General features: G+C 27.2%; 1 protein-coding gene across 2 annotated transcripts in view; it reads right to left on the bottom strand.

Moving 5' to 3' along the window:
* Positions 1 to 25191, bottom strand: part of LOC142333343 (uncharacterized) — a 234473-nt gene extending 209282 nt beyond the window's left edge. For both annotated transcript variants that reach the window (XM_075380367.1, XM_075380373.1), the window contains exon 1: positions 24977 to 25191. In XM_075380367.1, the coding sequence (XP_075236482.1) occupies positions 24977 to 25094 (118 nt within the window). In that variant the 5' untranslated portion in view covers positions 25095 to 25191. The remainder of the gene's footprint in view (positions 1 to 24976) is intronic.
* Positions 25192 to 25457: the final 266 nt, after the last annotated feature.

Below are 25457 nucleotides of genomic sequence, written 5' to 3'. Positions count from 1 at the left end.
TTTAACTGTATTTTTCCAAATGCTTCTTTCTTCATCTATTTGCCGCAATACCTCCTCATTTGTCACTTTATCCACCCATCTGATTTTTAACATTCTCCTATAGCACCACATTTCAAAAGCTTCTAACCTTTTCTTCTCAGATACTCCGATTGTCCAAGTTTCACTTCCATATAAAGCGACACTCCAAACATACACTTTCAAAAATCTTTTCCTGACATTTAAATTAATTTTTGATGTAAACAACTTATATTTCTTACTGAAGGCTCGTTTAGCTTGTGCTATTCGGCATTTTATATTGCTCCTGCTTCGTCCATCTTTAGTAATTCTACTTCCCAAATAACAAAATTCTTCTACCTCCATAATCTTTTCTCCTCCTATTTTCACATTCAGTGGTCCATCTTTGTTATTTCTCCTACATTTCATTACTTTTGTTTTGTTCTTGTTTATTTTCATGCGATAGTTCTTGCGTAGGACTTCATCTATGCCGTTCATTGTTTCTTCTAAATCCTTTTTGTTCTCGGCTAGAATTACTATATCATCAGCAAATCGTAGCATCTTTATCTTTTCACCTTGTACTGTTACTCCGAATCTAAATTGTTCTTTAACATCATTAACTGCTAGTTCCATGTAAAGATTAAAAACCTTATCTAAATAAATTATGTATATAATGAAATGCGTTAAAAATATAAAAAAAGGTAAAAATTGTTTTTATTTTTGACAATAAGGAAATATGATGCTAGGAAAGTTTTCCAGAGTTCTTTTTCAGCTACTTTGTCTTAAATGAAGTAACTGATGTTATTATTAGCGGTGTCCGTTTGTAATAGTTTGAAAATCCATTTCAATACGGGGTCAAATATTACACTAAATTGCATTTGAGTTATGGTTATTTGTTGAATAGTACTTTATAATAGTTTTTTTCTGATTTGTGCATTTGAAAATGTGTTACACTGTTCCAGTGTGTTAATTCTAAAACTGTTTCTTTTTACGCACAAAGTTAAAATGAAATTTTACGATTCATATCCTTGTGTGCGTGCGTGTGGGTACGCCAAGTACCTACAAAATCAATTGGAAATGTTGTTTTTTTTTGTAACATTTTTTTATTTTTTTTTTATTACCGTTTTTAAATGTCTGTTCTGTCAGCTCCATCTATTTTTTTTTCTTAACTCATGATCTTGTATATTTTGTTTGTAATCTCAAAAGAAATGTAGTATTCTTTTTAATGTGTATAAATGAAAGTTTCATTTCTAAAAATGTTGGTCTTCTGAAAGCATATTTTTAGAATTGGAATAGATATATTACGTCTTTTTTAAGTAAATTATTCGTTTACTTCTAGTTTAATTATTTAGTTTTCAAATTTTATGCTATTATGAGAATTTTTTTCCTGTTTAGCCTCCGGGAATCACCGTCAGGTATCACTTCAGAAGATGATATGTATGAGTGTAAGTCTTGTACGAGCGTAAATCTTGTGTGAGGATAAGTACAGTCTTGTACAGTCTCAGATCGACCATTTCTGAGATGTGTGATTAATTGAAACCCAACCACCAAAGAACCCCGGTATCCACGATCTAGTATTCAAACCCGTATAAAGGTAAAACTGCCTTTACTAGGACTGAGATTACTATTATGAGATTAGCCAAACCGAAACTCACGTCTTACGGCGTACATATAAATTATCTCCATGAAGGAGTAAATATAATTCTAAATGATATAATTAGAATATTTTAATAATAGATCTAATTAATTAATATTACATTAAAATAATGTCAATATAGTACCTTAAAAACTGTTGTCTGCTACCCATAAAAAAATCGTATGCAACAAAAAAAATCAGTCAGATTTTATTATTTTTGATATATAACAATACAACTACACAAAATATTTGATAATAAACACGCAGAAATTAATTTATTTTGAAAATTTAATATTTTCTGCTAAGCTTTTTATAATAAAGATGTAAATCTGAAAAAGATTCGAATAGGGCTGCTTATTGTAATCTACTTGTTCAGGCTAGCATAACAAATATAAAGCTACAATAGAATTTCATTGTGAATCTATCTGATTTTTTAGTTTATATTAGATAAAAAAAAAGTATAATTTTTTAATAGAAGTCAATTTTTTTTATTTAGAACCTTTAACATACTTTATTTATTCACATTATTGGGAGATATAAGATTACAGAATTTTTTTTATGATTGTGATAAAACCAATAATAAAGAAATGTTAAATCCTTGCTACGGCATTGAACCCAGTACAAGGCGAATAAAAAGACAATATGCTAATTTGTACATTAATTATTAATCTCTGCGTTTTTAAATATTTCGACAATGAATTAATATTAATTTAATTGTATTTAATTTTTTTTTTCAGTAGTTATAAGCTCTTTTGTTTCTTTTTATTGTATTAATCTTTTTATTATTTTACAGTAATCGTGAAAAAATTCGGTTTTCAGATTTCAACGGAAATATCCATTTTGATCATCCCTGAACCCATTTTCACTAGTTTCGGCGTGACGTCTGTCTGTATATACGAATGTAAATTCAAAAACGATTAGCCGTAGAATATTGAAATTTTGGATTCAGAACTGTTGTAATATCTAGTTGAGCACCTTCCCTTATGATTGCAATCGACTGGGCCAAAAGTGTTCGAAAAAGCCCAAAATCCAAAAAAAATAGATTTTGGACTTTTTCTTAACTGCAGTAATAAGCCCTCATTGAGAGCTTTTCAATGATATATATCATAAGTGGTACTTATTTTCATTGGTTGCAGAGTTATAGCGAAATAAAATTGTAATTAACGAAACATTTGGGTCCTACAAGGGAAAGGCTTATCGGTACAACGGAAGTCGGCACATCCGACTTCATTTCCTTATCTTTTTAACTTTTTTTTTAAATTTAAATTTATTGATTTATTAATAATTATTAACCTCCGATTGAACAAAATCTGAAGTTATTAGTGAAATAAAATTTTTATGTACTTTTCATTTTAATTCAAACATTTTTACAGAGGTTAATAATTTTTAATAAATCAATATATTTATATTAAAAAAAAGGTTTAAAAAAATATATGTATATGAAGTCGGATTCGATCTGATGTGTGGGCATGGTTGGTTACGGATCCAACATATTCTCACTTACACTACAGAACTACTTGGCGACGTGAAAACAAAATTAATATACTAACTAAAATGCTGATACGGACACCACAAAAATGTGATTCAATGTGGTGTCCACCACAATGCAATTACGTAACTGTCCGCTCTATTAAAGAATTGGAGGATCGTATCTTACTTTCAAGTGAAATAACTTTAAATGAAGTGAAGCGAAAAATGTGTATACGTCATTTAATAGGCGCACAAGGAAGTCATGTGGTGTCCATATCAGATTTTATTTTTTTAATTCTGATTTTGCTATGTTCAAAAAATTTAGTAAAAGTATCTTCAGTTCATGTTTTCGTATGAATCATGATTGTGAGGTTGTTCACATTCCCTTTTATTTGTAACTAGATTTACATATCTTTATTGTATTACAAGTTCTCGTAAATTGTATTATTACATTATATTATAATAATTATACAGTGTAATATTTTGTAATAATCAGTGGTGTAAATATAGAACTGGTACTCAAATATGAAAGTAAGCAGGCTAAATAATTATTTTCAATATTATATTCCAGGCGTACATTCGCGTACACGTGAGCAATGTACGCTAGACAAATGTAGTTATCAGTATCAACCACGGCTAAATTAATACTGATAAGTAATTAAAAACACACATAATAATCTCATAAAAATGATGTACACATGCACGCGCACAAAATGCTTTAATTAATATTTTTTCTTATATTTATTTACATGTAGTTAATAAAAAAAAACTAAAGATAATCAATTATAAATTTAAATATTGTAATATTAATTGCCCGACTAATTACTTATTCATTAAATTTTATTTTTACATACAGGGTCAATAATTTTTTGTTGTCACTCTGTCGTAATCCATTGTTTTGCACTAGTATGTTATTGAATGACAAAATGATGATAATAATAACGTTAAAAACTGGCCTAATTACTGAACTGATGACTTTTTCTAATGATTTTTATTTAATGTAAGTATTTAATCGGGAACACCTGCATTAAAATAATAAATATTACAGTTATTTTTTCATAATTAAAATTAACGGATATAAATAATTATATTTTTATATTTCAACATCAGGAATTAGACTCAAATCTGAATTATATTGACACAACGACAGCTGCATTAAGTTACCGTTAAAATAAGATATTAGATTTATATTACGTAATGGTGTTATTATAATTTACTGCAATCACTTTGTTGATTGTTTAGATGTCACTGATGAAAATACTATAAAAAAAGCGATCAGAATTTATTTAAATAATGAAGAAAAAAGTTGTGTGGTGAATGTAACGTGTCTGTAACAGAATTAATTTTTACGTTAGAAGAAATTAAGAAACAAGATTGTGTTAACAAAAGGTCGAGTTTACCGTTAGATGCACCTAGTACTGTATTAGGATACAATATAAATAGTCTACGTAACTGAGTATTACGAAAAGTAGTAAAAACGAGTATATATGTTTTAGAATTTTGTTTACAATGTCATTTCTGATTTAATTACATTTATTAAGGCGTAGTTTTTGCTAATTAATTCCTTATCGATTGATTGTACACTTTTTTCGGATAATACTCGTGTCATAATATAATTAGGTAGTAATAAATTTATATAGTAATAATCTGCTTGACTTATTCAATAGCAGGCTGTGTACGATTGTAGAACGTATACAACTTTTTTTTTATTATCCATTAATGTTGCTAGTACTTTAACCAAGGACTTCAGGTTTATTATGAGGAAAAGTTAAAAGAAAACATTTCACAATGCGTATGAATAACTGGAATAATACAAATTTTAAATTTAAAAATACAATTTATATCTATTCTTAACAATATAATTTTTATAGAAATTTAAAGAATAGAATTTAATTTTTGTTTCTTCGCCCTATATTTAGTTAAGTTGAAGCTCGAAAAACAATTGTTTAAATTTAATATAAAGGTTTAACTGTGCGTGCGTTTGTTCGTTGTTATTTTTTTATTATTTACTGTAAATTTATTGTGAACATATAAATTAAATGTTCATTTTAATTCTGATTTATCTATACTAAAAAAAAGTTGACAAACCTTTACCCCTTAGTGACCATTGACCTCTTTATAGGTCAGTGATAAATATATAAATTTAAATTCATTTTGTTTTTAGTTCTTTTTAAAATATTCGCAAAATAATTTATAAATTATAAATTAAAATCATAATTATCAATCACGTACAGTCTAGGGCAAATTAATGTGAACAAGATAATATTTTTTTAAAAATAATCAATTTATTACACATGCGAATTAAGAATGTACAATGTTTATTACAGAATTTTTTAGTATTTAACCATTTCAGTTCCTTTACGTATTGAATCTATACGCTTTTTACATATTTCCTTAATTTCTTGATCGTGAAACCACACCTTTATCACAACAAAAATCATTTTCTATTGGTAGTGCAGTCCATTTTTCACTGTCTTTTCTTCACAATTGCGTACAAATTTTTGATTTCTTGATGTCTTTTCTTTTATTACTAATGTAGTAGTTTATTTTGTTAATACTACTGTAGTTTTTTTTATTAATGTTTTATTACTAGCTAGGATAATTTATAATGTCGTTAAATAAATTTAAATTAAAAAAAAAAAACAAAAAAAAACAGTCTGTTTAATATCCATCGTCTTTTCATTAAACGATAAACATGTAATGCAGATTATTTTTCAATATTAATTATTTATTATTATAATATTTTCATGATATTAGAAATATTTTATTTGTTGTAATATTTTCAATATTATTAAATCATTATACTTTATTACATAACATTCGTAAAATTATTACAGTTGAGATTTTTTCAAGTTATTTAATTGTATTCTGGTGAAGATTAAAACTGGTTTTTTAATTTAGAATCACTCACTTCAAGAATTTTTTTCCATAACTTTGTTATGTATGAATAGAAGTGAATAAATAAGGTGTCATCTTCTTTGTCATAAAACGCTTAAAATTTGTTGTAATAAGATTTAAATAAAGTAGCGGTTGCAAAGATATTAACAGTTAAATAGTTTACATGGCCGTCATTTTGAATGGATCGAGAGATCAAATTCATTATTTTCATACAAGTAAACTTCTAGTATCCTAGCAATACTAAATTTCAGTTCGATATATTTAAGTATTCCTGAGAAATAAATTTTTAAGTTAAAAATACAAAATGGCGGCTAGCTGGTAAAATAAGCGTTTCCGAACATATGTTGAACATATCGAACATATATTTAAATAAATAGAAATGTATTTATTCATTCTTATACACGAGGAATGTTTAATGGTGTAGCGTAATCCTAACTGTTTCTTATATTTGAGTGCCTTAATCAAAACTAGAAAGATTTTCCTGGATCACCTTCATGCTCTATTACGACGTAGAGACTTCACTTTAATCTCTGTAGGTTTAACTTAAAATTTATTGTAGTCACTTATCTATGAACAAATAAAGAACCATTGATAAGTTCGTTAAAATCCTAATGTGGAACAGATTATACAACAAATCGCTTATAACATATCCTATTTCCTAATGAGTTATCAAGAAAGAATAAATATTGTCATTGGATGTATTCTTTAACCATTAACAAAAATCTTAATTTAAAACCGTGTATTCGATCATTACCTTTGCTTTTAGTTTTCATGCAACCTAAAATACTAACTGAATTTTGAACACTTTTAATTACGTTCAGTAACATCATTGGTTTTCATATTAAATTTTCTATTTTTTATTGTACTTTTTATTTTATTTACTCGTAATTTCTTAAATAACGAAACTATTAGTAAAGCGTGTAAAGCAACAATGATGTGAAAGAGAGGTATCCAGGATATCTCCCAAGACGATACAATAAAAGTTCGAACAAAGAATAACACAGTTAAAAGTTCAATGAATAAAATATAACTAACAATTCACACTAAGTCCATAACAAAGTACACAAATCAACAAGTAATAAAACGGAGCAAAAAGGATAAACGGTCAACATCACAATAAAATTGTTAATAAAACAAAGTATAATATTCACCAAAAAATACTCTCAAGATCCAATACATGTAACTTTTCCAGTCGTCTCACATTCTCTCTGTTATCCAATAGGTTAACAGCCAGATAGTTTTCATGAGTTTTAAGCTTAAGTATACACTTTGAGGTTAACGGGTGAATTTCTTCACGAATAGATGGCATCCGTAGGTAATCGTGAATCTTCTTGTTTTACGGAAATCATGATGCCACCGTTATGTTCCTCAGCACTTTGTTTTAGAACCTTTGAATAATATCGATATTACTACTATTGCTTGCCTTTCCCCAAAATAGTATCCCGTAGGCCTATATTGGCTTAAAACCGCCTTATACAACAACAAGTTTTTATTTAACAACACGGCCCCTCCTTCCTAGTAATCAGTTTAACCTTCTTAGCTTGATATTTAATTGCTTTCTCTTTTTTCTCATGAGGGATGTGAACTCCACCTAGGCAGACTCTCATCCTCATACCAAACGTCACAAGACTCGACTTTGCGGTATTAATACATATCTTCCATTTAGCTAGTCATTCGCCGAGAAGGTCTAAATCTGATTACAGTTTCTCCGACGCTACTCTTGGGTTAACTTCAAACCGCCATAATCACCATGTCATCAGCAAAGAACGCAAAAGTGATACTTTCTGTGCTGAGATCAGCGGAGTAGACTGAATACAAAACTGAACCCTGCGGAACCCCCGATTTCGTATCAATTATGCCTAAAATCTCTTGGCCATATTTAACTTGTTCGGTCCATCAAGGTATTTGTACCAAATAATATGGTTGTGGCGGGCTCAGTTTAGGCTAGTACAGAAGACCAGGCAACCATACCTTATCGAAAGTCTGTGGATATCCAAAAATATTTATTTTATTGAAAAAAAAAAATTGTATAAATACTTCCTGTTTTTAAACAGTTTTGGCACATCTCTTATTTTTCAAGTTTTATATATATATGTTATAACGTGTACTAGGCACCATAGTCGAAAGTGTTAGGGTAACCTAAGATACTATTAATTCATAATAATAACAAGCATCCTGTCCCTGGTTTACTAGGGTGTATGATTACTTTAAAACAAGTTTCATAAAATAGAATATTATTAATAAAATATTAAAATATACAATAATAAGTAATTGTAATCAGGCGATCCTCAGGTTGGGAAACGCTGACTTAAAGAATAAACTAATACGAAAAAAGTAGGAAATTTGTGAAATTTCAACAGCTTTTTCTTTCTTTTTTTTTAAAGGATATTTCCATTACATTTACTTCGTTTATAATTAAACAACCTAGTAATTTCAGTTGGTTTATGCTTTAAATGATTATGAAAAAGATAAAACATTTTTCCTAACAAATAATAGAGTAATTCAAACAAATTATATATATATATATATATATTTTTTTTTTTTTTGTAAGATTACACTATACTAGATTAAACGTCAGTGACTGAAGAGGTTTTCAACACTATTTTTTTTTTTTTTTAGTTTCGAATAAAATAATAACTAAAATATTACAAAAAATAAATCAGTTTATAGTCCAACAATATATGTTAGAACAATTTTTTTTTAAAGGATATTTCATTTACTAGGTCTATTAACTGCTAACGGAAAAATGTTTAAATTGTTTAAACTTTAAATGTTTCATTGGAAAAATGTAGAACTCAATTTTTTATTCTTGTATTTAGTGTAACAGATACCAAGTCTAGTTTAAGAGATATTTTTATTTTTTTAAGGAATATATACTACTAATAAATATCATAATCCGTCTATTATATGAAAAAAGCTGACTACACAATTGTAGGATATTCCTGTCACGCGGCTATTTTCTGATATACGGCTTACACACACAACTTAATTTAAAATATTTATCATTTTATTTAAATATAATATTTTTTGTTAATTTAATTCAATGATTCTAACTAAAGCGCGCGCGCATACCGTATTTTAATTCGCACGTGTGTGGCGGTACTAGCGGCCACTTTAAATACCTTTTTACATTTGAAAAGTTAAATATTATTCATTTATTTTATTTTACCGCTCATCTGTGACATTAAAACATAGCATAGTGCGACACCGAACACATACTCTTACACACGAACAGCCGGAAAATTTCCATTCGGTTTTTGGATTTTTTGATTCCTTAGGTGTTAAAACTTAAAGATCCTGTGAAAACCGTATATGCCCAAATTGGGCCGATTACAATACTTTCCCTTTTAATGCTACAGATAGCTCTGCTACACGCTAGACAGGAAAGTAAAAGAATGCACTAAAATTAATTTCAGTTTTTCCTTAACATCGTAAATGTGATTTTAATAAAATATGCTGTGAAATATTCGTAATAACACACAATTCTTTGTTAATTTTTTTTTAGTGATAAAAATGCATAATCAATGTTAACTATGAAAACAGAACCGAGAGGAATTCTTTTTGATCAGTAAGAAAAATTATGGAGAATGAATTTCTGATTTAACCGGTAGCAGAAACTTTATCTTTTTTGTTTATAGATATTATTGTCTCTAACGTTATTTTTAATATGAAGCACAAATATTCGAATTATGCTTCATCGTATTATAGAATAATAAGAAGCACTTCATAACATTGTATATAGAGTTTCTATAATATTATATTTTAAAAATATTTAATATTCATAAAATTTCAACTTTAAAAGAGATTTAAATTTTAATAAAATGTTAGCAATATTCAATTTTAATTAAATCGGATCATTTAGATATCAGTTCGGATAGAAAGTTAACTAAAGCCAATAAATTCTTGTTTTTAATCTCATGTTAATTACCGCCTCAATGAAATTTAGAGTTGTTTTTTTTAAAATAGAGAATATCGAAAAAGCGATAAGAAGGAGACTAAGGTTTCTGGGCCTAGTGTTCAGAATGAATAAACAAAGACTAAATATACAAATACTTTTAAAACTCTGGGAACAAAAGAGCAACCACGGGTACCTACAACAAATGAAGAAAGAATTACAGAACTTATGAATCCAAGAACAGAAATGAGGTGTAGAAAGCTATTCAGACGAAGAATACACAAAGTTTAGTTACAAACGGTGAGAAAGGAAAAGAATCATACCAAAGTGAAATGGTCGGAAGAGAGAAAGACCAAACACGGGGAAAAAATGAAAGAATTTTGGGGAGAAAATAAAAATAAAACAGAAGTGATATTTGTCTGGCCCATAGTTGTCCTAAGCGCAAAAAAATTAAAAAAAGGAGTAATAATAATAAAAAAAGTATAAAAAATTAAGTATTACCTCAATATAATAAAATAAAAGGAAAATAATAAATTTCAATTGCACTTCTTGGTTATATTTTTTCTAGAAATAGAATTCGATAAAAAGTATTTAAAATTAACATGTTTTTAAAGTATATACATTCAAATTTTGAGATTAAACTATAATCTCATTTATCAAAGTTTTAATAACAAAAAAAGTTCAATGTAAAACCTTATCGGTTGTTGATTATGTTCTTCAACGTGGTCTAACTGTTTTATGCACATCCGATACGTAAGAGTGATGATAGAAAAATAGCCCTGGAAGTAATCCTGAATAGCGCGCCTTGGTAAAGCATAGCTTAGCTTTTTGTGTTAACCGGATTATGAAATGTGCCATAAGGCAATTTGTAAAACAATTCATAACAAGTTTTAAATTGATAAAATAATATTTTCAATTAAATTTTGATACAGTATAATAGCCTTCTTACATATTACCAAATTAACCATTTTTACAAATCCTTTATTTATTGTACGGGCAATAATTACTATTAAATTAATTTTAACGGGCAATAAATACGATTTATTTTTATATCATTATCCTTTACATTAATTTACATCTTAATGAGCTCTAGAATTATTTAGTCTATGTTTTGTGAAAACAGCATTTTAAAACTTTTCTTTGTAGATATAAGCCTAATATAAAAATTATTTTAATAAAATTAACTTAAAACAAAGTAACTGATTGCAAAGATGCAACAAATAGGAAGAGAATAATATCACTCGATTTTTTAAGATTTTTCTTTTTCACAGCCGACCCTAAATTAAAATATAATGAAAGAACTACCAATAAACTTAATATATTTGCCTATTTTATCAAATCCATATTTAACTTTAACTGTTTTTTTAAGGGCTTAATTTTTTCACTTTATTTTATTTAAAATAATATTAAATTTTATTTTATTTTTTCAATATTAAACGATAAACCTGAATCGTAATAAAAATACGAAAAGGAATGCAAAGAAACGATAATTAAATCAATCGTAAGCTAACATTTATTGATGCGAGAATTTTAATTGTTATTTCTTTTGACATTAATCCTTTCGATTAATTTTCTTGAAATTTTGAATAAAAATGCATTGAATTCAGCATATTTTTTCACTACACTACAATGAAAAATGATATCTACAAAAAAAAATCATCTTCAATTAGTTTATGCGATTATAATTGTTCGTTAAAAATTTCCCATCGCTTATCTGAAATAAACGAACTGCGGGACAATCATCCTTTACTGACTAATCTAAAAAACATCATCATGGAACATTTGGTTGCGGAGAAAGACTTTAAAGTGGTTTAACTTCCAGAACCACCGTTAGATATTGCTTTAGAGGATGAGATGAATGAGTTGTAGCGTGTGTGAAAAAATGCCATGCCTGATCGGGATTCGAACCCGGAACCTCCGGATGAAAGGCCGAGACGCTACCACTCGCGCCACGAAGGGCGGCTGTGTGGAAAAAGACTTAAAATAAAAAATACTTACGTCTTGAATTAAAAACCTCACTCTTTTTGATTTAAATTTAGTTGAAAAAGTAAAATTAAAATCTAAAGGGAACAAAAATATGATTATAATAATCACATTATACACACACATATAATATATATATATATATATATATACATTTTTTATAATTTTTTTAAGTTCTACGGACATCAAATTTTTTAGTACTGTTAACATAAATAGTAGAATTAAGAAACGATAAATTTAAATCGGTTACTCTCAAGAAAGTTCACATAAAAAAAAGTAACGAAAATACGAGATATAATTATTGAATAAGTAAAATTTAAAAACGATGATTGGATTAGAAAAACAGTACGTTTAATTGAAATTTTCAGATTTAAATTGAACAAAATATTCAGATTATAATATCAGTAACAATATTTATATAATCTGGCATAGATTATAATAATAATAACAGTATAAAATTCATTTAATACTGAGACGGTAAACATATTTCTCTACAATTAAATTTTCAAGTTATGATGTTTGTAATCTATTTAAAAATAACAAGTTTCGATGAAGCTAATTTCTCTTCGAAAGCGCTTAATGTGAAGAAAATAAAACAGTATATATAAGTGGATAAATAAAAGTTATAAATTATTTTTTTGTACTGTTACGCATAGTATAATAATTTTAATCGTATAATAAATAAAATTAAAATTAACTACTGTGGTTAAAAAAGAAACATATCAATCGTTTTGTGAAATAGAATATGTAATTAAATTACCGCCTTATTGAAAATAAATATCTATAAAGAATAAGAAGTAAAATATTTTTAATATTTATAACTGTTCATGTACGTATAAGTTGGATCGTATGTTTTTAGCAAGATAAAATTTTATTAGAAACAATTAAATTATATAACACCAATTATCGATGATGACTGATTTTCTTTCTTGTAATCAATATGCAATTCGGAAATAAAAATACGATATCAATAGCTTTTTTTTATTGTTGGCCGACTTAGTTATAATCACTGTTTCGAAACTAGCGAACTAGAACGGTGGACGATAACTGATTTAATGGACCGCATCTAGTAGTCATTTTCCTCACTTTCGAAACTATTGGCATTGACAAAGTTATATTGCTAAAGAGTAAATAAGTAATAATTGTTTATTTAACTTAACGAAACGAAATGGTTGATTAAACCAATCAGATTACGCGTTAACGAACTGTTTACTGAGTACGGGTGGATAGTTTGCAATTCGATTGATTTTCAGTATTTTATATATATATATATATATATATATATATTATATATATATATATATATATATATATAAAACTTTAGTAGACGTAGAAAGAAAGAACAATCTCGTCAAAATTAATCCACACATTTATATAAAACCCGGAATTTATTTAATGAATTATTCAGTTTATAGTTTAAAATAAATACTTTCTCAAACATTCCAAATAAAAGTAAAGATTATACGTAGAAATTAAATTCAAGATACTAGAAAATGTAGGATATCAGTTTAGATTGGATTCTCATCATGTTGGATGATATTTGTTTATCTCGTTTCTTGGGATGTAGCATTTAAAACTAATTATAATAAAAATGTTTTTAAACAATACTTTTTTTTTGTAATCCGATTAAAAACCATTAGTCCAGGCAAATAGATTTTAAAATGCAAAAAATACCTACTGGAGTGACTAGTGCAACATTTATTTTAACGTAATAATACAGAATGAAAATCTATGTTTTCCCCAGAAGATTTTCATTACTTTGTTGTTTAAAGATGGTTGAAAAGTGAAATTTTCAGCAGTTTGTTGAGTTTATAATGAAAAGTAGAATTCTTATCGAGAAAGCTTTTTATGGAAAATTGTAAATCTTTCAAAAACCTACAATATGACCCGTGGTAGATTAAAATTCGATAATAGTTTGCTGAGATAATTGCATAAAACCGCCAAAAAAACTTATTTTGAAAGATTCAAAATAAGTTTTAGAATTTATTTTCAACTTAATTATATTTCCAAATTTATTTTCTTTCAATTTAACGTCATTTTTCTAATAATAGATGGTACCTTGAATATTACTCAGCAATTATTGTTTATTCAATAAACAATAACTTTTTCAACAATATATATACATATTTCTTTGATTTTGTTGGAAAATGTGAGTCCTGCTGAACTTATTAAGTGGTCCAAATTTCAGCCCTAAAGTGTAATTAGTTTTGAAAAATCGAAATTGTTATCCAAGAGGGGGTCACTTTGCAGCTTTACTCTAAAATCTTTAAATTTAATTTAGCGTTAATTTCTATCCCTCAATGTTAATATTTACCGCCTCCATGATTTAAAACAAAATTATCTCAGCTTCAGGTTGGGTTACGATAACTTTTTTTTTAATTCGTGTAAAAATGCCAGCTTTGAGAATACCGAAACAAAAAATCGACAAGGTCAAATCCAGCGAAAATATTTTAAATGTTTATAAGAAAAAGCCTACATGTTTTTTCAAAACGTTTTAGACCTATTAAAAATTAACATTTTGCAAAAACGTTTTTTTGGATATGTTAATATAAGTATTATAGAATAATTTGCGACCAAATACAATTCGGTAGGTCGATCCCTTGGAATAAAGTAAAGCTGCAAAATTATCGCCTCTGGGAGTAACAATTCAATTTTGCAAACACTAATTAACTTTTTGGACTGAAAGTTGGACCACTTACTAAGGAAATCAAGACTCACATTTTGCAGTAATATATATATATATATATTGTAAAAAAAGTTATTATTTATTGAAAAATAAGGTTTTGTGGGCGTTTTTTTTGCAATTATCTCAGTAAAAGGTTATGGAATTCTAATCTACCACGGTTCATAATGTAGGTTTTTGAAAGATCCTACAACTTTCCATAAAAACCTTTTTTCGATAAAAATTCAACTTTTCATTATAGACGCATAAAACCGATGAAAAAGTAATTATTTCAACGTTAAACATCTATAATAAACAACAAACTAATGAAAATCTCGAGTGGAAAATATATACGTTTTCATTCCCTATTATTACTTTACATGTTACACCTGTAGATAATTTTGTATAAAAAGGTACTACTTACAGCTAATTTGCCTGGACTACATGCAAGAAAATAAACGGTACAGTTATTGAAATAAAATAGACGAAAGTAAAATATTAAAAAAAAAATTTAAATCAGTAAGTAAATACGCATTTCACTTCTACAATACTCGTCATCAGTAGATAATAAGAAAATAATAGAAATAACTGATCATAAAAATTAGAAATGGAAAAGAATTTTCTGTATGTTTTATAAATAAATAAAAAATACTGAACATTAAACAAAGGGAGTATTAATGCGATAATCGATAAAAAAATGCTTCGAGTACTCTTCATCCTATTTCATTTTTTATTTTCCAATATCTTGTGTTATTTGATTATAGAAATGCCATTTTTTTTGTAGGATATAATGAGTGTAATTTTATTTATGTTGATCTTTTAATTAATTATTTTATTTCTACTGATATTTTGTTTATTACTTAACATTCAAACTTCTAGTTACAGATTTTGATTTTTTGTTTTTAAACGGTTCTTTTTAGTTTTTGTTTGTAACCTAACAACCTTTTCTTTAAAATTGAAATAATTCTAAACTTAATACCATTTAGGTCATAGGTGGTTTAAGGAAATGAAATGTTATCCGTGCTAAAATATTACTTCTCTGTTGTCACTGATTTAAAAAAAATATTAAACTGATTTGCAATATTGACACTATTAATATAAAATACAGATATAAACTATACGTATGGAGGCAGCTAGACATTAAAATATAGGTTGATTCACGAAGAATAAATTTTCAAGCGTTTTACTAGTGAAAATGAAGAAGTTCATATAAACATAAGTTGGGAAAAGCTTCATTATTTAGTGTCGGCTGGTGAAAGATTTCGCCCTAATATCTGCATCTTCGGTAAAATTAAGCCAGACCGTAATTATTGGTACCCAAATAAATAAGTAAATTTATTCGTTTTGCATCAAATCTGACCTGAAAAACTGAAAAAATGGGCCCAGAACTTCATTTCTAGTAGTTTTCGAGAAATCTTGGGGGAAAGACAAAACATTGGGGGTCAAAAAGCATCTCATTTGAAATTAAACATTTAATTTTGTCAGTTGGTTGTATTGTTTGTGTTTGTTATTTTTCTAAAATATTTAGTTCTTTTGTTTTGTAATATTGAAAATTATGTTTCGTTTTATACCTAGTTAAAATCTGTCACGTTTTGATAAGTTTTGATTTTAATAAACTTAAAAACTCTTAGTTGATATTCAGTTTCTGTGGATCTTAATCACACCATTTTACTCAGTATCAAATTCTGTATAAATTTTGTTTAAAATGTTTATGTCCATTAAGGACATTTGTTAAATGATTAACATTTAACAAAGCTATTTTTCACCAAACAAATGTGTTTCTCATCCCCAACGTTTTGTCTTTTACCTCAGATTTTTTTGTAAACTAGAATACAATACTAGAATACAGTTCTGGAATCTATATTTTTTTCCAGTTTCTCAGGTCAACCTTCATACAAAACCCATAAATTTACTTTTTTTAGGGACCAAGAATTATAGTGTGGCTTAATTTTACCAAAGGCGCAGAAATCAGGGAAAAATCTTTCTCCAGCCGACACTCGCTAACGAAGCGATTCCGAACCAATGTTTACATGAACTTTCTTTTTTTACCGCAGGAAATATCCTGAAATTTGATACATTCTTCGTGAATCAACTCTGCATACTTTCGTACTTCATGAATAGAAGACCAGGAATCTGTCTTGAAATTATTTCAAATGGCATATTTCTAAAGTTTAAGGATGTAGTCTTTAAAACAAATACAATTGAGTTTTGTGATACATAATAACAGAAAATGTCCCTTAAGATAAGTGTAATTATAATATGAAATAATATTTTTTATTTTATATGTATTACGAGAATTGAAATGTGTTATATAATTGGCGGTATAAGGCAACGCTTTATAAAAAAAATTATTATTACACAGCAAATGAAAGTGCCCACATAAATTTTAAGCAAAAATAGAAACAAAATTAATTTTTCGACTCCAAGCATACTTTTTTTACAGTCTGTATCGCACATAATATCGAATAATAGATAAAAAAGACATTTAGTCGATACATCTGATAGAAATAATAGTACGGCTAATCTAAAATGATATATTCAGAGTCATTTTACAGTTTAATCGTATTAGGTTTTATTTATAATAATAATAATTAATAAATAGATTCATTTATGCAAATAAATTCGAAACCTTAATAAAATTATTTTTTAAATTAAATATATATATACGAAATGCAATTCTATTGTGAAATTAAAGTATGTACAATTTTTAGCATCTCATTTGATGAGCATTGCAGGAGTGTGATGTTTTTAACTGATAAGATATATGAATGTCTGTAATACGATACTCTGATTACGTAGTTATACACTTCCTACACCTCGACAGTTGGAGCGGTTTAATGCTTCGAGTAGTTAAAAAAAAATTAGATGGATGTCTGTATCATCAAACTATGAAGTTAAAAAATACAAATTTCTAGTCAGTAGTAACACCATTAATAGAGAGATATTTAAATCAATTTCTTCTAGTATACAGAGTGTTTCTAAAATTGTAGGCTTTTACATTTTTTAAGCTATTTAGATAAAGAGTTTACTTAGACCGTAGTTTTAGCTGAAGACCTGTTTATTTGCAAAGTTTGGTGTAGATTTATGTAAAGAAATTGGATATCCAACATTTATAAACGAATTTTTTTTCCTGAGGTTATAATAATTATATAGAAAATTGGTTAGAGCTAACACATTCATGATCTATACGTAGTATTCGACTCAACTTTAAAATGTATCAAGTTTGAAAGAAAATATCTACAAAAATTTATGTAACATGTACTTAAAATGGTAATTATACTGATTCACCTTTTTTAAGTTTTTTAATTCAATATTCTAATTTTAATAAATGCTATCCACCGATTACATTTTAGTAGTACTGTTCAGTTTAATGTCAGTTATTCTAAAAAAGTGTTATTAATTGAAAACTGCTAAGCTTCACTTCTATGACATATCTTGTTTGCATGTATATATATATATATATATGTTAAGCATCATAATCAAACAGTTTTAGGCTAGCTGATATGAGACAGTTCCTATAAAATTCATGAAGTCACTACTGATTCGCAAGAATAACGGACATCTGTGGTTAATAAAGAAAGTTGGAGTTAAATAGTTTCGGTTTATCTTCTTCGAGCTGAGTATAATGTTGAATGTGATACAATCTTGAAATTGAGAAGTTCACTATGTTCATCAAGAGATTGCTAGTATAATGAATATAATTACTCTCAAAGAAAGCAACTTATTCTATTACTGGGATTAATTAATTTAAAATATTATTCTTAAGTTATCAGCTGCTTTTATCGAATAGTTGATTATAAAAATAATTGATTATTATAATCATAATTGATTATAAAAATGTAATTTAAAAAAAAAGAAGAAATTTACGTATAACTTCAATTAACAATCTTTGATTACGTTTTTTGTGTATCATGAATGACAACGGTTGGTTGTTTTTAATTAAACGGATATTTTTATTATTGGCAAAAGAGAATAAATAGATTTTAAAGATAAAACAACTGAATATTAGTTTTCAGTTATGACGTTAAAATTCTAATTTCATATATCAACCGGAGACGTTTTTTCACCATGTTTTTAATTGATATTGCATTAAAAAAATCTGTTTAGGACAGAGAAACTCGTAAATACAAATGTTAAACATAGACAACAAAAAGTTATGTTTCCATCTTAATACGATTTGAAGTTCTTTTATTCCTCTGAAAAAGGGATAAAGATAAAATAGTTTTCGAGTTAACTACGTATCCTAAAACAGTCTGAAACAGATTCAAAATTAATTTTTTACGTTTATTTTTCATAAACTGAAAAAAAGTAGAAACAAAATTAATTATATTTATAATTACTTATACACCATATGTGTATCTTGACCAGTGTACCTAAAAAAATTTGTCTTTCGAAAAATTTATCTTTTTGAAATTTTGTTGAAGTTTAATGAAGGGATATTACAATGACCAGTAAGTTTCTTTAATAACATGTTCGTCATATGAAATGTATGTGAGGAGGAACATAACAGCCGACTCATTGATTAATTATTGGGCAATCAGATACAAATTCATTCCAGTATAAATTATACACAGAATTCATTTTAGTGTGCCTGTATTATCTATGAAGCTATAAAAAAAAGAAACTTTAAATGTGGAATTTACTCATTTTTTCTCTAAGTATGAAAAGTACGTAATTGGAATTTTCCAATTCACTTCAATTTTTCAGTATGTCGTCCAATATAATTTTTTACACCGCAACTCAGATTTTTTATGTAATTTTGTAATAGGAAACGTAATTAATTATATGAGCTTTTGTTTCGGATATTTTTTCCTAAATGCTTCTGTTCAGTTGCTACACCTGATCTCGCTTGGATTTACGTAGGTGTTTTCATCTTTCAAAGCTTATCTCTGTTGAATAGAAATAATAATTATCTATATTATTTTAGTGAAAATATCCAAGAAAAGAAGAGTTTTAACGTAATGTTTCCTACGAGAAAATTACATAAAAAATATGAGTTACCGTGGAAAAAGTTACGTTGGCCACCGTATTGGAAAATGGAAGTAAAATTAAAAATTTCAATAGCCTGCTTTCATTGCTAAGGTAAAATGAGAGAAGTTACTTTATTGTAGCTGTTATAGTATTAGAGTTCCTAACGATGGCATAGTCTACTTAAATGAATACCTTATTTGTCTATTAATTATGGATTGTAACATTCATTACATTCGTACAGCCACAACCTTATCGATTTATAAAAATGCAATATTACCTAACAACGGAAAAAGTGTAATGTATTTTGAAAATCATCTGTTAAGGTATGTATTTATATTTACGACTATAAACTTTAGAACAATTACTATTTTTCTTGAATTAATTATCAAACGATTAGTCTAATTTAAGTAACTGACTCAAAATACAAGTACAAAGGAAATGAAAAACTCCTTTTTTACCGAAAAAAAATTTACGTTATTTTCTCATAAAAAACATCATGTTAAGACTTTTCTTTACTTGAGTATTTTCACCTAAATACAACTGTTCAAGAGACGTTGGCTTTCAAAGATGAAAACGTGTTTTCATATATACATTCAAACACTCATACACAAAATCAATTTCATAACAATATTGTGGGAATAAAGAAAAAACTTAAAATATTTTCAATTTCTTAAATAAAACAGATTCTTTTTCAGTCGTGTGATATTTCCTTATTATTTATAAATTTCGTGATGCCACTATAGTTAGCGTATTACCGATGCGGAGAATCATGCAGTAAGAAATTTTATAGTTCTTCTCCCTTGGAGAATCACCCTTAATAAATAGCAACGAATAATCAGTAGTAAAAAACTATTTACTACCTGCATGGAAGCGTAATCACAAAGTGTATCGAACAGAAAAATAAAAACTGAAGATCCAAACACCCTCCTCTGCGGTATATAAATACACGCACTGAAGCCACGTTTTCAAAACTCATTTCCCTATCCTTAAAATAGGTTTTCACTAATTTAATGAATATAACTCTTTTCAGTTCTCTAATCTACTACGTACAACCTAACTTTAACATTTTTATAATTATTGCAGCCCACCAAGCTTTAGATGAAAGCAATAAAGTATGACTGGTCAAATCGGGTCAACTGTTAACTTTCCGTACGGAAAGACACACAACAACCCTGAACTTCATCCCGATTACTCTCATTAAGTTTAATAAGACTACAAAAATTAAAAATGTTTTAATAATTTAAGTAAGAATAGATTTCGTAGTCTAGATAAAGAATATTTAAGAATTAAATAAAATGTCGAAAACAAAATCTTGATTTTTTTTTGTGTTATATTACAGTCTTCTTTATTCCATAATAAAGAAAAATAAACTAAACAAATATTTAACGGTATTATTTATTAATACAAGTATAACAATACTTAACTTCTAATTTTAAGATTTAAACTTTAATAAAATGAATTTTATTACCTGAAAAAGATACTATGATTATCATGATAATAACAAAATAAGCAATATTTTATAACTTTTTGTTCATTATTTTTATTGCTTTAATTTTAAGTGTTTCTGTTGCTAGATAATTTATTTAGGTCTACTTTTATATTACTTGTTCATATTTTATTATAACTATAAGTCATTAATGTTAATCTTAACAAACGTTATTGTAAACTCACTATGACAATCAGGAATTTTCACACACACAAACACACATACACACGCGCACACACACACACACACATACACACAATTTAAATTTAATGATTGAATTTTAAAACTGCAAAATATGCAAAAATTAAATACCTTGAAACTGTAAGTCTTCACCTTTTTTGAAGTTGACTCATTGGACAATATTAATTAAATTTTAAAAAATAAAAAAATAACAATATTTAACATTAATTCAAAATCGTACCCCCACCCCAAAAAATACTCGAAAAAACCCCCCAAAAAACGAATGGCTAAGTAGGCATACTGTGTCAGTAATACTCCTGTTTCCTCAAGGAGAGCTAGTGTAGCACTGACGTACAGCTGTACAAAAAATATTACAATTAAATAAAATTATAAATATTTTAAATTGCGTGTGTATGTTTGTGTAAGCAGTGAATCAGAAAAAATCCGCGTGGCGTGAAAATCCTACAAGTATGTTATCATCTTTTTTCGAAATTTTAAATTGATTAACGATAATTTCTATTTCATGATCAGAAGCAATAATTTTTTTTTTTAATTTATATTAAATAATTAATGTATTCAACGCCATTAACGTTTGCTTATATATTTTCAACAGTTTCAACATATCGACGTATTTCTACGTATTTTCAACATTTATGGAAAAAATTAATCCTATTAGTAATATTATTTTTTGTGTTTAGTTTAATTAAACACATTAGGTTTAATTAATATCCGAAGGCGCAGAGTTTAACTTTTTACGTGCGAGGGGAGGAGGCAAACATTTAGAATCTGAATTTAAGTAAAAAAGTATTTTTATGTTTGAAATAATACCAGTAGTAATGGTATTATTATTATTATTATTATTATTATTATTATTATTTAATACCAATTAAATTGTTTTTCAAATGAGGACTAAAATAATTCTTTCATATTACATTACAATAAGCGTTAAATTCATGTAATAATACACATATAAAACTCGTTAAGATTTTTTGACTTGTATAAATGTTATTGTATGTAATACACGTTACTTTTTCTCGTCTTTTATAATTCTGTGCAAGCTCTGTAAAGGATGACACTGCTCCCCTTATACTATACATACGTCATCTAATATTAGAGAATAAGGCGCATATTAAAATAAAGTTTAATACCTTGATGTGAATAAAAATGTTGAACATAGAAGACAATAGGAGTACGCGAATTTTAAATTACATTTAATATTTTATACCGTAAATTCTCCAGACTATACAAGGTTAGTTTACACCTTTTATGAAATAATATTTTAATCGACCCATTATTATGTAGATGTCGTCGGTCCAAATAACAAAAATTAACAATAAAAGAGATATCTTTAAAAACTGAAAATAAAAAAAATTAACGTTGTGCCATCGTAGACTGAATGCAAAATAAAATTTGATCGTATTTTACACCCTTATATCAGACAATTAATCCAGTAGAGTTTGGCACCTACTTTTGTCAACATTTTCGACTGATCACGAAAATTATGTGTTATTAAAAATGGAAAAAACCAAACATGATTAACAATAATATACAAATTCTAATAATGAAAATAACTGTACCTTCACCTGAATTTAAATCTGAATTCTGTAATATTGCAGAATAAATCTTATAATATAAAATTAGCGTTTTTGAATAGTAACAAGAAATAAATATTATTTAAGATAACGTGATCGAAGAGAGGAAGATAAGTAGAATTCACAAAGTTTAAATATCTTACATCTAAGAATCATTTGATGTTATAAATTAACTTAAAGATTGCGAAAATAAAACTTTGTAATCGACAGAATAAGGAATGTTTTAATACTAAAAAACAAGAGACCTAAAATATAAGAAAAAAAGAGAGGAAAAATAACGAAGTGTGCGTGACTTACTTTCTTATTATTTTTTTTTTTAAATGAGACATATAGGTGACGCATAAGTTTTTTTTGTTGCAAATAAAATTATTAGCAGAATTTCAAAGTTTGGAATAAAAAGGGTTTGCCTGTTTTAAAGTTATTTGTCGTCATGTTTATTAATCCTAGAACATTAACACGCGTATTAAATTTATTTTTTATTTTGTTATTTATTTCTAAGAGATAATAATCTTTCACTCAAGTTTGATTACTCATCACGTGGATAACATTCCCACTGATGACAATAGTAGTATTTCTGTTGCCTAAAGTGTGAAATTTGTAAGTGTTTTGTTAGAAGATAAATACTATTGGGACGATCAAATTGATTTCCTCAATAACAGTGTTAAAGCATAAAATTTCGTTTTGAAGCATTTTAATAAAATGTAATCATTATAATTATCACGTATTTAACATGCTTAGGTATTATTCCCGTATGAAATTAAGTATTATTATTTATTTTAAAAAGTGAGAACATATTTATAGGATTCAAAGAAAGGTTGTAAGATTGTTTGGTAGCCGGCCTCCGTGGCGCTAGTGGTAGCATCACGACCTTTCATACTGAAGTCTCCGGTTCGAATCCCGGTCAGACATGACATTTTCACACGCTACAAAAATTGTCATTCATCTCATCCTCTGAAGTTATATTTAACGGTGGTCCCGGAGGTTAAAAAAATCAAACAATCCCGGATTGTTTGGTAACGTAAATTTCAATCTTGTCGACCAATATTTAGTAAATAAATAAAAAAATATTTTTTTAAATTTATACATATCCAACCTTTTAATAACGTTAACCATTTCTAAGAGTACATTTAGGAATTTTCTATCTAATTAAAAAAAAAAATAAAACTAAAAACAAGTTTTTTAAAAATTATCGAAAGTCCATCTCTATCAAATTGACGAACAATTTTTGTACAATACAAATTATCTTGAACTCCTAGAAAGGGCCTTAATATGGATCCATTACCGTTTTTAATAAGTTATCAATCCATTTAAAAAAATGTTCCCACCAATTTGTTTGAAATTCAAATTTATAAAACAATTATTGTTTCCTTGATTATTTTAAAAAAAACAAAAAAATTCGACTAAAGCAAAAGATCTGAATATTCTGGATCTTTAAGTACGCATAGAATACGTACTTATGTAAATTAATGCTTTATAAATAGTTATATACGCCACCACTTTTATATATATATAAATTATATTGCACCACTATTTTCCATTTAATATATTTATTTGTATTACTGCCTTCTTATGAGTTTCTTATTTATTAATATGGAGATAGGTGCTGCATTATTTTTTTTATTAGTAATTTTGTATTTTGTGCTGCAGTCCTAAACAAGGTTTTAGTATAATTAACATTGATCTCCTTTTTTTAATTTGTGGAGTAACACAGTATCCATTCTTATTTTTTATCTATATTACGTATAATTGTGGACAGATCTTAATTACGTATTTATTTCATTAATTATTTACATTAAATGGCGCATTATGGTGACTTCAATTATAATTCAACAAATAATCTTGTTCTAAATAAAAGTATTATCACATAAATAATGCCCTTAATTGGTCCCCAACGACAAAATTATATAGCTAATACTAGTATTTCAATAAATCTTAATTATATACTTAATTAATTTTTAACTGTCCTGCAAAAGCATAGAAAAGCTGCCGGTTGAGCTTGAGGTTGAACTATATAACCTTATTTGGGTTATTTATTTTTTTATAATAATAATAAGGGAAGGCTTATTAACATTTATATCTTTACAAGCATGACGATTAAATTATGAAATAAAACATGTTAAACCGATACCGGGGGATTCACATACCGAATATTATTTTTACTGTAACTAATTATTTATTAAAACAAAAAAGTTACAATAATATATTTTACCTGCAATATGTGGTTTAGATTGAGTTTTTTGGTGATCGCTTTGTTGATTTGGGGTCTTTACTTCAGCTGCTATCACTCGCGGTTTAATATCAAGCACGTGAGCCATTGCGACAACCATTTCAACGCGGCGCGAATTTACTGAATAAACACTGAACTCTCACAAACATTACAAAGCGCCTCACTGAGTGACTGACAGTTAACAACTGGTGAGTAGAGCTATACAACCACACTAGTCTAACACACTGATGGTAGTCAATATTCCCCACCTCCTTCCCCACTTCATAAACAGCCTTCCCTTGTTTGTATTCATTTCTCCAATCTCATTCTGTATATAATTGTACAATTTGTTACACATAAGTTATTTCTGTTAAATTAATTTCACGGTTTATCAATGAACGATAATTATTTAATAACTTTCGTTAATATAAATTATCATTTTGCTTCTGATAATATCGGTTAGAAATATTTCAGCAGTACAACC

This window comes from Lycorma delicatula, chromosome 1, assembly GCF_047948215.1.
Source record: "Lycorma delicatula isolate Av1 chromosome 1, ASM4794821v1, whole genome shotgun sequence".
Classification (NCBI taxonomy): domain Eukaryota; kingdom Metazoa; phylum Arthropoda; class Insecta; order Hemiptera; family Fulgoridae; genus Lycorma; species Lycorma delicatula.
Note: the sequence above shows the minus strand (reverse complement) of the source record. Positions and strands in the feature narration are given on the sequence as shown.